The following is a 17,684-nucleotide window of genomic DNA, read 5'->3' as shown; positions in this document are numbered from 1 at the left end:
AATCTTTTTAATGTTTTCAATAAGTAGGTTAGAAAGAATAAATGAATAGTCTACAATGTTATCAAGTAAAGAAAACCAAAAGTTTTAATTCAATCGTTAAAATATTTTGAGGAAACCTATTAGAAAACATTTAAATTGTTTTAAAATATCTATTGTATACGCATCGTATTTCCTCATTTATATTTATTATTTTTGTATGGAAATTACATAATTAAAGAAATATAAAGTCATTAACAAATTTTAAAATGGTTTTAAAACATTTCTGGAAAGTCAAAAACAAATTTTGTTTGTCGTTCTGAAGGGAAAAAATATTGTAAATGAAATTGAGTAATAACGTATTTTACGAATGGAATTTAGAACCAAAGTTGAACTAAAATCCTTTGAAATAAAAGCTTTACTTAATTTGCATAAAGGGAAAGTGAACATTTCAATGTTTTCTAGGAAGGTGGCCTATTTTCCTTGATACATATAAAAAAGAAAAAAAAATATTTATATATAAACAATAATTTCCTTTTAACAATTCCTTATCATTTAGAAATATAATAAAATCTTTATGATAATAACTAAAAAAAACACTTATTTAAAAATTTTTTTGTGAAGTTTCAATGCTGCAAGTTATCATTTTGATATTAAAATAAATAAAATACTAAATTTAAACGCTTATAATAAACGAAGTCTATTTTAAGTTAATATTATAGAAAGTTATAAGTTGATATTACATATTTTTAGAATATTTATAATATTAATATTATTATAAATCAGAGATTTTCTTATTTTGTATCAGAATAGAAAAAGAGTAGACGAATTAAATTTAGTTTGAAAAGGGGTTGAGATGTAAATGGGTTAGAAACTCCTGTTTAAACAACTGCGCTTTTATAAAACAATTAATATTAGTATTTCATTTTAAATTATTTTTAGAGTAATTATGAAAAATAATAATAAACAAGTCGTAAGTTATAGCCAAATAAAAATTTATGCAGGCAAGAAAAAAGAAAAGACATTAAAAATGAATAAGGAGATTGTACTGTATAAGGAAATAAACCAAAAATTAGGTGACATTGAAATTACAGGGAAGTTTATTCTTATTTTATCAATGTTATACGTATTTAATCATATATTTTAAACGATAGTGACGTTTTGCATAGTTATAATTTAACTTTGAATAAATAATTAATGAATATATACAGCTAAATTCATCAAATATTTGAAATAAAGTAAAAATTATTAGCAAAATAAACAGTACTTTATAATATTTTACGAAAAAAGCTATTATTATTTCTTTAATTAATGATTGAGTAACCAAAAATTTAATTAATTAATTATTAATAAAAATGTATAAAATAAAACAGGCATAGAAATATTCGTAAAAGTTTCAAAAATATTAATTTACTTAAATATAATTTAAAAAAGGAAAGCATTAAAGGGCAATTTATTTACTTATAGGCCTGTTGTTGTCTGTTAACTGTTTTGTTTTCAATGCATAATTTTCTTTGATAGATGATAATAATAGATAGACGACATACTTACTTGTTTCTTGTTCTTTAAGAAGAGGTCAACATAATGTTCAATTATTAAGATGAATGAAATAAATCCTATTAAGATTTTAAACTGGAGAAGTGTTACAGGAATATATTATTATACATTCTTTCATTTCGAAACTTATTAATGCAAAGGGGAACTCTGATGTATTATATCACAGGTATGATCTGTTTTGTAATGATCCAATAAAATACCAGAAAAACACATTAAATTACAATTTTTTACACGAAAAGACACAGAATTTGTTAAATATATTGATTTTTATATTAAAATATATTATTTATAAATATATAAAATAATGTTTAATTGAAAGTACCTCTTATTTGACACGAAGGAATATGAGAATTTTATTAGTGGTATAATGTATGGATTATGTTAGTAAAATAAATATTTTATTACTTGAAATGAATCGCTTAATGTGAACTGTACAGTACAATATTTACATTCCGTATTAAGTGCTGTACATCTTGCAGACATATTCTGTAATATAAAATAAAATTTCCGAATTTAAATTTGCCCAACCTAATTTTTCGTCCTTGCATAGAGATAAACAGAACTAGAATCCCCAATGTGTCAAATTTTCAAATTTTGTAGAACGAATAAATATTAGAGTGAGAAAAAAATATATATATGTTTATATGGGCCATCTTGTTAAATGTTTGATTTATTTCACAATATATATTTCTGTATAAATACTTTACGAAATTTCCTGTGTAAAACAGCCAGCAAAATATTCGTCTTCATTTATTTAAGCTGTCGTTTTAACTTATTTCGTAAAAAAATCCCATGTCATATTTTTCTCAAGGATTCTTAAAATAAGTCTTTTAAATGTGTCAGAAACGTGTGAGTTTTTTACAATCAAAACAAAAATTCTTGTGCAGTTTATTATTTAAATAGTTCAATTTAAATTTAGTTTTTGATGAGGTTTCTTTCTAATATTTTAAGCTGTACATTTATAGAAAACTTTATGAACTTTAGATTTTTAACTTCTTAATAATTTATATAACCTGTAGATGATATCGTACAAAAAATATAAAAACGTTTATATTATTCGTATATAAATATTATAAGTTTACAAAAACTTTGAATATAAGTGCAAAGTACGATAATGTATTAAGATATCTTGTAAAACAAATTGATGTACAGTATCATTTTGATGAATTAATGAAATAATAATGTGAAGTAAATGACATTTAAAACTAAGTAATTAATTGCTTTTAATTAAGATTAATCGATTAATTAATCTTAATTAAAATTGATGACTGATGATCAAATTAATCTATTTATGTTCAATAACACGATTTAAAAACTTAATTCATTAACATTATTTTTAAATATTACATTAATGTCTGTATTTAATTATTAATTATTTATTAAAAATGTAATAATTTTAGATTATGTTTATGGTCATTTACTTATAAAGTTTTTGTAAACGCAATACCTGGGAATTCTGTAGTATATAATAAATATATAATAAAATATAATATTTATAAATAATAAATATAAATATATAACCTATATTTATATTTATAATAGATTTTTAATATAAAATAATAAATAAATAAATATAAATATTTATTATATAAATATATAATAAATTGAATTTCCATTGTATACATGTATGTATGTATACAAAGAAAAAACTCATGTTTTCAATTTATATTAAAAAGTTGTTTTAAAAATAGCCTAATTAAATTTAAAAATATTTTATTAAACTGTGAAATTAGTATGAAATATCATTTATTATATTCACTACAAAATTCCCGGGTATTGCGTGTACATAAGAACATCATTTATCTATTGTTAACAAAACAATCATAAATGTTATTGCATATTTTATTATTTATAAACAGAAGGAAATTTTTAGAAAATATTTTCATTATAATTTATTTTTTATTCACGAAATTACAGATAGATATTGCTATAAAAAATTAAATCTGAAGGTTCCTAGAATTCTTAAATTTCATCTTTCCGTTCAGCATTTTGAATTATATTTATCTAAATAATTATACTGTTTTATTTTTTAATTTATATAAGCTATTTTAATAATTGGCCAGATTTATTATTACTCTTTGTTTTCTAAAAGAATTATTACATATAGCAATTCAGTATTCTTAGTAATGTTAGACAATTGTTGGGAATATTGTTTTGAATTTATCTTCCATATAATTATAATTGTTATATGGAGAAACCTAAAACTATAAATAGATTATAGCTCGAAATATAAAATATTTTGAAATTTATCATTCTTTGTTCTTGTGATAACTTGTAATATAAGATTATTTTAAATGAATTGAAAGAAATAAATTATTTACAAATAATTTATATTCTGTTTACATTATGATGTCTATCGGAGAAACGTTAAAATATTCAAGAACAATTACTATAATATATAAATCAAATTGTTGTAGACAAGAAGTCATATAGATATTTAGATATCACAGCTATTTGTACACTCAACAAGTTATATATAAAAGATAATAAATTGTTCTGTCAAGAAGTTAAATTATTTATCAACAGTGTTAATGGAAAGTCTAATATAGATTGTTCCACAAGGAATTAATCATTATTTTTTATTCAAGGATTTAATAAATCAAGGATTTATCGAAAGAAAATTATCCTTAATGTATTTTATAATGACTACTGTTTACAAATTTGCAGTTTATTTTTTATGTTTATAAAGTTTTATTTTCTAAATTTTTTATAATACATTTTAATTTTTACTCTTTCAGTTCAATGAATTTAGATTACCTTTATATTACATTATTTATATTGACCACATAATTGAAAAATGTAATAGCGAACGTGCAGAGTTAACTATGTCTTCTACAGGAGAAATTTAACTGGATTCCTGAGGATATTGCCAAGACCTTAGATGCCGTAAAAAAGAAGAAAGAGAAACATAGCTAGTAAATTTAGCATTCCTCATAGAACTTCAGAAAACCATTTTAAAAACAGGCAGAACGAGTATGAAAATGGGAGAAAGTTTACTGCAATCCTATTCTTGTCGAAAGTACAAGAATAGAAATTGGTACAACAAATTTTTCAAGTATCCGGGTTCTCCTAATTCATAAAAGACTTAGACATTGTGTTTACGAAATAAATAAATATACAAACTCCCTTTAATGAAATTCTGAGGAATGTGATGTATTTACTTGCCCAAAGTGCGATGAAAATTAATAAACCATTGAATCTCAATAGCGGGCGCTATTAAGAATAGTATATGAGTGTTAAGTGATTATTATTTAGGCAACGTACTGGACTGTACCTTATTTAAAATAGTTTGAAACATTATTAAGTTATCTTCAGACACAATCCATTAAAACGTTTAACACGACAAACATTTTACTAGAATTTTTCATGATAACGTTTTATTTTTTACGTTTTTTATTTTCACTTCTGTAGATTTTAATTTTCTCTCTTCAATTTTATATTACTATTTGTATTTTTAATATAATTTTATATTATTGTACTTTCAAGTGATTTTATTATCAGTTAGAAACTTTAAATCATAAAGAAAAAAATAATCTGGATAAGATAAGATAGCATTTTCATGCTTAGCAATATTTAAATAATAGAATAATAGATAAAGAACAAACTTATACAATTGAAAAGTCAGTTTATTTACAAATAATAATTTTTCATATCAGTAGATATATGTTTAAAAGAAGTTATTCATTAATAAGAAGTTTCAATAATAATGAATGAATAAATATTTTAAAAATTTACATATTGGGGTGGAAATACATGAATAGAATGATTCTTCTTTCATTTTTTTGAACTTTGATAGATAGGTTCTTTACAACACCAATTACTAACAAAACTGAGTATTACAGGTAACAAAAAAATAGCATTAAACGCAGTTTCTATTGTTATTAAAAAAACAATTTTGAAAAATACACCAAACACATAACTACTTTGAAACGCCAAAATAGCTACTCCTAATATTGTCGATATGGAACCTTGCAATATTGGCCATCCTACTTCATACAATGACTCTTTAATACTTTCATTCGGGTTCTTATTTTTCGTTAACATGAAAGCAAATGAGACATGAGTTGGATAATTAATAGAAAATCCAGAACTCAAAATAAGCAAAATAACAGATATCATATCTAAATGAACATTCCATAATGACATATATCCTATAGTCTCACAAAGAGATTTAACGATTACAAAGGATATACAAACTACACTTATTATATTTGGTATAAATATAAACAATATAACAATTGCTATAATGGATAAAACCCAAGCTAATTGAAAAACAATATCTTGAATTAGCAAAGCGTGTTCAAGAACAGGAAATGAAAAGGAATGTAGTAAAACTGGTATTTCAGATTGCTCTGCTATAGTTTGCATATCTTTAAGTAACTGAAGTTCTGTTTGTCTGTTTACTATGTTTTTACACGCAATTATGTATCTGCTCGCTATTATTTCGGTAAAATTATCATTGAAGATAATGTCATTTCGAAATTGTCTCGCAGGAGGAATATTTAGAAAAATGTTACGTAACCCATCAATAAAGTCTTGTTTTTTTGATAAATCATAATGATTTAAAGAAAATATAGATACGGGAGAATTAATAAATATTTTATAATATTTTAACCACGATAACGTAATAAATTCTTCAGATGTATGAGGATGAGATTCAAATTTTTTCAACATATCTTCTACTGACTCTTGTATTGTTTTGTTTGAATAATCTAATTGTTTATTAATTACGATACTTATAGGATAAGGGTATTCGGTAAAATATTTATAAGTGTTTTCAATCAATGACGTGACATTTGAATCAGATTTAAAGAAATTAGTCAGATCCATTCCGACAACCAAATATTTCGTACCCCAAATACCAACAAAAAAATTAATTATGGAAACTATAATAATGAATATTTTAGTAGGCTTAAGGCAAATAAATTCACCAATTTTATATTTGAAAATTTTTGCCATAGGATCTTCTTCTTCTTCTTTATCTTTTAATCGAAGATTATCATAACCTATAATTAATAGAATATTTATACAAATTAACTGTAATCTTTACAAATATTTAAAAATTTTTCACATCAATTCAATTACTTTTCTGTTGATCACATAGAATTTTATTTTACAATATGAAATAAATACAAACCTTTAACTTTTCTCAATGTAAAAGGATTGAGATTATGTTCCTCTCTTAATCCAGAAATTGCCATCCATCCTCCAAAAAAGGTGATTTGATAGATATAATTTACGAATATAGATAATGAAGCAAAGATGCAAAACGTGCGAATAGCAGGGAATGAAATTGTTATGCCGATGCAAAAGGATAATAAACTGGTTAATGTTGTTATTGTTACTGAAACTGCAGCTTTTTTGAAAGTTTCTCCCATTCTCTCATACACTTTCATTCTAGCACTTGTTCTTCTCCAAGCAGATATTAACACATAAGCATCATCTATTTCTATAGCTACGAATAAATATTTTAAACTTAAATATTATTGATGTATATATAATGAAATATGCACAATACTAAACAGCTAAACTTACCTAGTATGAGATAAGGTAACGTAACATTTATATCTATATTCTTCATACCGCAATAGAAAAGAAAACCAAAGGAAGTAACAGTAGATAATAGAGCTGACACACAACTAGCAACTCCTAGCCATGGCTTGCTCCTTATCCAACTATTTGTCATGCAGGTGAACGCAGAAAAAAGTAATACAGTAACGAAAACAACACTTGTTAACGGAAATAACCTTTTTGTAAATTCTATAATTTCCGAGATTAAACTCCATTTTCCTTCTGCGCTGACAACGATGTGTTGAAATTTCACTTCATTGATATAAGCTAAAAACTTTTTTTCAAACTTTTTAATACAATCTACCTTTGTTATATTATCTTCATCAAATGGATATAGCAACCGAACGGCTTTTGCAGATTTTAAGTATCTATTTTCGTCTACTGTCACTCCACCCAGGTTTACAATATATCTCGTATAAGCATATGTGAATAGGTCAATATCTATAGGATATTTAACTTTATAGTTTCCTTGTTCAAAATCTTTGATTTTTGGTTTTAACTTAAATATAGGATTTTCGAAACAGTTAATATTTTTTGCACAAATATTACGATAGTATATTATCTGATCATTACAAATTATGGTAAAGTTATTTATTGTTTTATCTATCGTTTCCAATTCATTTAATGCAGATTCTGTCAACAATGATTCTTCGTTAGAAACTGCTAGGAAATATAATCCTGCACCTTCTTTAACTGGTCTAAAAATATCGAAATTTTTAGATGTGTTAATAGGAAAAAGAGATTCTACAATATTTTTATTTTTTACGCTTTTACTGGTTTCCGACGAGAATAATTTAAAGAATTCTCTATCGTACTTCATTCTCACTATTCCTGTTCCAAGAATAATTGAAATAATAATAGGAATAATCACGAACGGAGCAGGCTTATGTCCTATAATTTTTCCTAATTTTTCTAAACAGGAAGAAAGTTTAATTTGTATAATATCGTAACGTATCTTCATTGTTATCTGTAAAAATAATTTAGAAAGTTTAATATTAAGTAACAAATAAGATAATTTTAAATTTAAATATCAAAATTGTAATTAGGAATATATTAAATAACGAAATAAAATATTTAATTATAAAAATTATACAGTAAACAAGCCTGAAATTATAAATTAATCAAATGATAACGCCGATTTTATCGAGCCGTAACTTGGCTAATTAAACACACAAAGTAATTTGTAGTAAAGATACTCCATTAAGTTACTATTTCGTATTACATTTAATTAATTAGAATTAAATTAATTTCGAATATTCTGTAGATCGATCCGAAGCAGAACTCGAACCTGTCATCACTTCTTATGAACTGCCAATTGCACTTTCTGCATTTCCTTTTACCTTATAGCTACACATTAAATAGCCAACTTATGGCTCGATAAACCGGCGTTATTATTTAAAAATCATTTTTTGAATATAATATTAACCAAGCATACAATATTATAACTACAGTAAATATTGTAATATGTACAGTACATATAACGGAGGTGGGCAAGCAAGAGTTCAGTGGGAGCCGAAATGTGGGTTTTGCAAAATGCATGAGAGCCGCAGTTCTGTACTGTCGTGGCGGATAGTATGGTAAGGCAGGGAAGGATAGAATGTCCCCCATCCGGGTCTAGAAGTTGTTTTAAAAGAATAGATTTGAAATGTCAATTTAATTTATTGCACCAACTTGGAAATAAATGACTAAATATTAGATATATATAATTACATATTTTCACAAAACTGTGAAAATAAAATTGTAAAAATAATAATAAAAAGCAGAAATTAACACTTTCAGCAAGATCCGCATGTAACTCAAAAAGAACCTCATGCGGCTCTCGGAGCCGCATTTGCCCATGTGTGATATATAATAACGCAATGATTTTTGATGATATTTATATTAATAATTCAAATATAATTTATACAATTTTTTAGCCTATACTTCAATGCACCGTACATAATATATATATATATATATATTCAAAAAAACTTTGGAAGTTTTCTAAATGTGCTTTTCCAATCACTGAAACACGATCAACACTGGCAGAGTTCACTTTTTGTTGGCTCTTCCAAGCCTACGCTTATGTAAATTGTTTAAGAAAGAAAATTTCGAATATCTTCAAAATTTTCGTTGTAAAAAATTTAAAATTCCAGGACGAAATATATATTTTTAAAAATGTAAATTTTGAATATATTTTTTACCATTTACTAAGATTTCATCTTTGATAATCAGAAACTACACCTGTATAATAAGTTCTGATTATAATAACACAATAAATCACAATAATAAGTTCTATTAATAAACTAGGTCCAAATAGACAATATAGAAACAAAAAATAAAAATAAAATAAAATAAAATAAGCTTTGCAGTTAGCAATGCCTAATACCGAACAAAAAGAAAAAAAAAAACAAACTAGGAATAAAGAAAAAAATTATAAAATAGTTTTAATTCAATAAGTAAACAAATGAGAAGAAATCAGAAATTCCCTATTTCTTGTATTCATTAACAAACAATAATTTTTTTTCAACATTTATTGAAAAATTAATTATTTTAATGAACACAAAATGTTTCTAAGATTCTGAAAAACGGATATTTGAGATATTCTTAAAATTTATATTCTTCTAAAACATTATTTTATCTCCTGATAGGTAAAGATGGGTTTTTAAATAGCTACCTTCTACTACCTCGCCATATTTTAATTCTAGAACATTTAATAATAAATATGATCTTCTGTAAATGTATTTTTAATGACGAGCATCTATTTATTTCAAATAAAAAATACTTCAAAACATTTAGACAACATATTCCAATATTAAATGAGATTAGTAGAATAAGATTAGTAGGGGGACAGAAGCCAAACAAATATTCCTCGACCTAAAAGTTTATTAAGCAATCCCATGTGAATCACTTTAGGAATATGATCTGTTTAAAGAAATATAATAAACTCCCGATGGAGAGATGATAAGTATTATCTGTTGGCCAGTCTACCAGAGTTTAATAATGAAATGTTTAGAAATATCATTAAAAATCAATGTATTTATAATTATACTGCAGACATTAATTTTTTTTAAGTGTGCATCTTTCTATCATATTCCAGAGTAAGCCAACTGTTCCTGAAGTTACAGCTCAAACTAGGTATATTTCTAATTATCTAAATCTTTCATTAGTTAGAATTTAATGTAAAATTTATAAATTTTCTGTGCAAATTTCAGTCAATAGGTCTAGATGTTTCATTAGATTTAGACGAATAGTGTCCTTATCGTAGTTTTTTGGTAATTAAACAAAGTCATGTATACTTGTTTAAGATTCTTTTTAAGTATAAAACTAATTAATGATGATGAATATACATCATGTATAAGTTACTTGATATAAAAACCGTACTTAAAATGAAACGATTTAGATAAAGACTAAAAATTCTAATCTAATTTACCGAGAACGACAGCGCATTTTATAATATTTTTTCATTATTATCATGTAAATATTTGCTCACGAACAAAATCTCTTTCACTGGACTTACACAACTTACTCCATTGTAAAAAATTTGGCTCAAACTTGCAAGTCTGAGCCAAATCTTTGTTGTAGTCACTCTAATATTTTCTTTATTTTAAAATTTCTTTATTGAGTATAAATGTTTATAGTTACAGGAATATGTTATAAAATATCCTAATTTGATTAAAATAATTTCCTACAAACATTACAAATTAACGATATTATTTTTTCTTCAGAATTAAGGTTCTTATTTTAAGTAATTTAGTTTAAATATAAAAATTTAAAATTATTGATCACAAATCTTAATCTCTTGAAAATTAATCAATCGTCAAAAGATTATTATAAGGAGGTTAGTTTATATTATATATGTTTAATATAAACTAGCCAGCGATGTATAAGTATATATAGGCCTATATATTTCTATAACATCAAGTAAAATACATACTAACCTAATTTTGTTAAAATATACGGACATAATTAATGAAAGACTTTATTGTTATTGAATTAGATTACAAAATAGTGTCGAAAATTAATTTTGGAAGTTTATATGTTTTCCATACATCCTTAAATTGTTGTATTCATATAAAGTCATAAAACCTATTTAAAGCATATGTAATAAAATTGGTATTTACGGTCGAATGTTTAGAACTTCAGTGTTTGAAGATAAAAACTGATGTCCTACAACTGTCCTAAATTAATTTTATCAGATTAGCGAAAAAAATCACGTTCTTCTAAATCTTTAAACCTGGCATAGCAAGCTTAAGTAGCATGTTTATACAAGGTATTATTTTCTGCAAATCAATTTAATTCTACTGGATTACTATTCAACTACTTTATAAACTGAATAGAAAAATTATTATTATTATTATTATTAACAAATTAGATCTACAAAATAAAATTGTATACTATTTTAAAAATATATAACATTATCTATGATTATAACTCTTTTTATTTCATTTATAAAATTACCAATATTTTAAATATATGACTTTTTAAATCTAAATTAAAGATAAAGCAACAAAACTAAATTATGGGGAAAAGGAGGGATATTTTTTTTTTCCAATCTTTTAAATAATTTATTTTATAAATTATTAATATGAGAAAAAATTACTTACAACAATGATAACGAATATGTTTAATGCCCAGTTTCCTTTAATCTGCGTAGCAATACTGACTCTTATCATTCGACCACGCATGTAGAAATTATTATCTCGCATATTAAAGGACGAAACAAATTTCATTTGTCAATAAAGATTTTTAAATAAATTAAATAACTTTATCAAGAAAACGTGTTTAATATTATTATTTTTTTTTTGCGGTTACCACATCTGAATATCAATGTTTATATTTTACGTTAGATTCTGTTTTGCTCAATAAAAATTGATAATGTTATAGTAATTAATTAAAATTGAAAATAAAGTCCGTAGAAACTGCCACTTTTTATATAGTTTCAGATTCTGGAGTATATTCTATGACGACAGGAGAGGTCTAGTCGTAACTACTTTTGGTAATACCGAAATTTCGGTTTCTAATAGCAACGGAATGCTTACAGTTTAGTGGCATGTCTCGAAGTAATACAATGCGTAGAAATATTGTATGTTAATCTGTTAGACTGCAACATGCGGATTGATGCTCGAATATATATGGTAAGCCTTTGCTATTGTATACCAAAACTTCGGTATTATAGAAAGTAGTTAAAACTAGATCCCTTTAGGCTACTTGGTCGTCAAAAGTTTAATATAATTCCGATTATCGATTTACTGTAGATTTCTATGAAAATTTGATTAATTCGTTCTGGAAATCCCAAAAAATAAAAATATATACTTTCTTACTACGTTTATTTATATGTAATAGTAAAAATACACAGTCTTGCATTTTTATTAGTCATTTTGTTTTTCCGTTTGTGGGGGTTAAAGAATCTGTCCAGTGACGATTGCTTTTCTCTCTTCTTCAGGATTTTTCGGAAGTAATTAATAACATTGTCCTCGTAGAGATCCCAAAGCCTGTTAACCTCAATTTGATTTGGATGCCATTCTAAGACCGTTGTTCTGACATCCTCCCACTTCTTCAAAAGATCTTTAATAGCAGGTGTTAGTATTGATCCTTTCTCATCTTCTTTTTCAGAAGAAAACACATCTCGCTGAGTTTCTTGGTGTTCTTCATTTAAGAGTTATTGGAGTTCTTCTCTCTTCAGATCAGTTTCAGATTCCATTATGAGTTCTTCAATGTCATCTTTATTCACCTCCAATTCCAGATCTCTAGCAGTTGTCACAATTTCATCCATAATTTCAGGGACATCATCTCTCTCTCCCTGAATGCAGGAGGGACACAGCTTTCGCCAAGCAAAATTCAACTGTCGTTGAGTGACTTCTGACAAGGCCTTTTGAATGAGTCGTATACCTCCAAGAATATCAAATTTCTCTTTTCAAAACGTTTTTAATGTCATCGTTGAGGAGAGCTGGCATGCTTCAAAACACCGACAAAACAGTGCTCGAATGTACAATTTCTTGAAACCTGCAATAACTTCTTGATCCATAGTTGAATCAACGAAGTGATATTTGGAGGCAAAATTGAGCTGTCAGCCAGGGAAAGTCTTCCAGCAAATTATCTTCAAGATCTTTTGGGTGTCCTGGTGCATTGTCCAATAGCAACCGTGATGAACTTTTGATGAATTTTTACATCTTGATCTCTCTGATTTTAAATTTAAATGTAACTTAGAAACTTCTTCAAGAAACAGCATAACATATATTTTACGTAAGTATATATTTATTATTTATTTATTTATTACAATTACAGTAGGAAATTTATTGTTTACGACGTAAGATTTCCTCCTCCCGTTTAACAATTGAACCCGAATACATGAAATAAAATACATAAAAATACAAATAAAACGAGTAAAATACATAAAACATGATTATATGATAACAATAAAACAAAAATATTAACATTAAGAGTTATAAAGGATACGCTTACAAACGTGTTTAAAACGATTAAAATCTTCGTGTAATATTCATTATTCAGATTTTCAATTACGTCGCTTATAAACGAAATATGTCGTATTTACACTGGAATATGTGTAATTTTTTTAGGATTTGAATTTTAATTGTCATGTTAACAGAACAATAGAATACTGTAATTTTAAAAGAATGTTGCTGATGATAGAACGTTGTTCTCGAAATAATTTCACGACCTCTTGAAAAAGTCACATAAAAGTTATTGAGTAAGTTGATTGTTTTTAAATATAACACTAGTTTATTTTTGTAAAATAAATAAAGGTAAAGCTTCCAGAAATTGACCTCATTCAACGCTACAAAACAAACATTAAATTATTATAATCATTTTACTTTTTATATCAATAACTTGAAAATTCTTCGAACACATTTTACGTAATGTAAAATGGAAATTTTCGAAAGTTTTAAGTGAATTTAGTTTGAAAAATCTTTTCCTTGTAATATTTAATTATCATCCAATATTGACATTTTCACGTCATTAAAATATCAGAAACTATATTACATTCTACGACATAAAAACAATATTTATTATTAAAAATTTATTTGTAATAGCAGCTGAAGAAATAGATAAACTTTCTTCTCGTAAATTTAATATATAGTGTAGAAATATTTGTCATTAGGATTTTAAGCTGTAAAAATAAAATCTGTAGATTCATTATAATTTATTAAATTACTCAATAATTCATATTTATTTTTAAAGATAATTCCACAAAGTATCAAAGACGCAAAACTGCATATAACTTAAATTATTCTTGATACAAAACAAACAAATAATTTTAATTACATATGAATTTACAATAACCTTTAATGATACACGTAGAAACCTTTGCAGTGATGCTCATCACTATATTACGTGGCATCTCATTAGGTTATCCGGTTGGAAATCACTGCCAAAATTAATCCGGACAACAACTATTACTGTTAATTTGAATTAACGTTTTAATAGTGTGTATGTATAAAAATAGTAGTGGTTTGGGAAGCTTTGATCACAAATCTGAATTAAATTAATTTTCTAATCACAAATCCTAATTAAATTAATTTTATTTTAACAATAAGGAAAAGTTTAATAAATTTTTTTTAATTATTAAATTATTAAATTAATTTGCAATAATAATTTTTACAATTTGTTCTAATATAAAGGGCAAATTAAAACACGACAACTTAAAATAATACTTTAACAATAAGAACAAAGTAAAATACGGAAATAGTTCAATATAATATTTATTAAATACCTATACAATGTATTCATTTTCAAAATATCTGTTTTTTGTTTAATTGAGAATTGTTCGTAAGATAGAATATTGCAAAAATAACATTTTTTTTCAAAATATTTGTGGTAATAACAATTTTTTAAATATTACAAAAATTTCTATCTGCTCATTTTTACATAAAAATAATTCCTTATACGTTGTGAAATAATTTAATAAGTTTTGTAAATTACTATGTTCAATCCAACCAGTTATATCCGATGATTTTCGTTTATAAAATTTACTCCATGAATTTTTTTTTTATGGTAAAATTAACTTGCCATTGATCTTTCGCTGTTAATTGATACTTTTTAACAGAATCTATTATAGCTTCTATAAATCTGTGTAATGTTTTTATGGCCAACAGTCGATAAGTTAAAATGCTTCGAAATCTAGTAGAATCACATCCTGTAATTTTATATAAATAAAAATTAGGATTAGTATTATTAATATTTTATATTTAATAAGAAAATAACGAAAAGATCTCATACATAAATATTTTTTACTGACCATATACAATGTTCATTGATATACCAAATGTTGTCTTGTTTTTCTATTATTGATATTGTATCACGATTATATTCAATTATTTCATCCATTTTATTATCCAAATTGTTAATGTGAAATCTATAAAAATATAATTTTTAAAATTTATATTGTAATTGAATTGAAATGAAACTTATCTTTTAAAATTTACAAAATTTAGTTACTATAATGAAATGAAACTAAAAGATATATTACAAGAATTTAACTCAAACTGTACAGTAGCAATAACGATAATAATGATATTACAAAATGGTCTTTCTTCAAATCAAATTTATACTGTGTGATCAAACCAACTCATTAAATTTTGAATTCCTATACGGTTTATACTAAACCATAATTTCTTTGAAATAATATTTATTTAACTGATAAACCCTAATTAAAGATATTAAATTTATAAAATGAAACTCTGATTATATACATTATTTTTTATTATTATAAAGTCATCTCTCCTCAATGTAAATTATTATATATCAGCTGAGTTTAAGAATGAATTTTACAACAATAAGGTAATTTATTTTAAAAACAACTTATTTAATTAAGCTAACTAAAAACATAATAAAATTGTAACACTATCTGTATTAGTTATACATTATAGTACGTACAATTAGATTAGTTTTAAATATATTTTAAAAAATTATATATAATATTAACTTATTATCAATAATATTATCATTTTAATTAATTTCTATACATTCAAATTAAATTTAAATTACTGAGTTTTTATTTAAATATAATTAAGAAAGAGTTTAAAGAATATTAAACTCCAAGAAAACGAACCTCTGTAATTCCTTAAAATTTGTTATTCATATGATAGATATAAACCCTACAAATAATTGCTGAATTCTTATGTCTATCTGTTAATTTTTCAAAAGTAATAGATTCGTTATAAAAATGAATTTTGCTGAACTTTTCCGTTCAGTTTATCTGAAACATGACATATTTCTGTAAGTAAGTGAAGTAATAAATTTTCGAACCTGTCTCTTATGCGCAGTCTTTTGACGCAAAAACAGCTGAAAAAGGATACAGTAGAGACTCGTAAATCGGAACCCCGGTAATCGGAATCGCTGGTAATCGGCACGATTTTCAGTCGGACTGTCGTGCTAAATCGAACGTTTTTGATACTAAATTTACTTCTAAAGTATAATTTTCATGTTTTTATATTCTTCAATATATTTCTTTTGTTTGTACAAAATGCAGAAATAATTTTTAACGATACGATAGCCTCGATTATTATTATAAAAATTTTCGTTAGGCTTAAAATCGACGAAAATTCAACACGCAACGGAGAAAAATTTGAACATCGGACAGGTTAATATATTTTTTCGTACATAATCCGTAATCGGAACAAATCCCTAATCTGAACAACCCCAGTCTCCAATTGATTCCGATTTTCGGTTCACTACTGTATATCAAAATTACCAACTTTGAAAACAAAAGTTATGTAGGACCTATATTAATACAAAAATGAAATTCTTTTATTTTTAAATTATTATTGGAAATTAACTGTTTTCAATTCATTTTTAAATATCCTGTTATTCAAGGTACAGTCTAAAGATACTAATTATATATTAATATTTGATAAACAACTTTGATAAACTTTGACAACTTTGATAAACAAAAGATATATATATATATATCTTTTATCAAAGTTGTTTATCAAATATTAATATATAATTAGTATCTTTAGACTGTACCTTGAATAACAGGATATTTAAAAATGAATTGAAAACAGTTAATTTCCAATAATAATTTAAAAATAAAAGAATTTCATTTTTGTATTAATATAGGTCCTACATAACTTTTGTTTTCAAAGTTGGTAATTTTGATATACAGTAGTGAACCGAAAATCGGAATCAATTGGAGACTGGGGTTGTTCAGATTAGGGATTTGTTCCGATTACGGATTATGTACGAAAAAATATATTAACCTGTCCGATGTTCAAATTTTTCTCCGTTGCGTGTTGAATTTTCGTCGATTTTAAGCCTAACGAAAATTTTTATAATAATAATCGAGGCTATCGTATCGTTAAAAATTATTTCTGCATTTTGTACAAACAAAAGAAATATATTGAAGAATATAAAAACATGAAAATTATACTTTAGAAGTAAATTTAGTATCAAAAACGTTCGATTTAGCACGACAGTCCGACTGAAAATCGTGCCGATTACCAGCGATTCCGATTACCGGGGTTCCGATTTACGAGTCTCTACTGTATCCTTTTTCAGCTGTTTTTGCGTCAAAAGACTGCGCATAAGAGACAGGTTCGAAAATTTATTACTTCACTTACTTACAGAAATATGTCATG

At 25.0% G+C, this 17,684-nt stretch overlaps 1 protein-coding gene across 1 annotated transcript; it reads right to left on the bottom strand.

The window, feature by feature from the left end:
• Positions 1-5,279: 5,279 nt before the first annotated feature.
• LOC136985532 (patched domain-containing protein 3-like) lies at positions 5,280-8,065 on the bottom strand. Its single transcript, XM_067282827.1, has 3 exons — positions 7,069-8,065; positions 6,671-6,988; positions 5,280-6,539 (listed from the first exon to the last, which is right to left on the bottom strand). Exons 1-3 carry the CDS (start codon positions 8,063-8,065, stop codon positions 5,308-5,310), a joined length of 2,547 nt encoding a protein of 848 aa, XP_067138928.1. The 3' UTR covers positions 5,280-5,307.
• Between the last annotated feature and the right edge of the window lie 9,619 nt (positions 8,066-17,684).

Source organism: Centruroides vittatus, unplaced genomic scaffold (genome assembly GCF_030686945.1).
Source record: "Centruroides vittatus isolate TY-2023 unplaced genomic scaffold, ASM3068694v2 contig_971, whole genome shotgun sequence".
Taxonomy (NCBI): Eukaryota; Metazoa; Arthropoda; class Arachnida; order Scorpiones; family Buthidae; genus Centruroides; species Centruroides vittatus.
This window is presented reverse-complemented; position numbering and strand designations above follow the sequence as displayed.

Bases quoted from the DNA above. Each gene is read 5' to 3' on its own strand.
- LOC136985532 (XM_067282827.1), bottom strand. From the start codon at position 8,065: ATGAAGATACGTTACGATATTATACAAATTAAACTTTCTTCCTGTTTA. The intron at 6,989-7,068 runs GTAAGTTTAGCT...ATTTATTCGTAG, and splicing joins GTTACCTTATCTCATACTAG to CTATAGAAATAGATGATGCT. The intron at 6,540-6,670 runs GTTTGTATTTAT...TATTAATTATAG, and splicing joins TACATTGAGAAAAGTTAAAG to GTTATGATAATCTTCGATTA.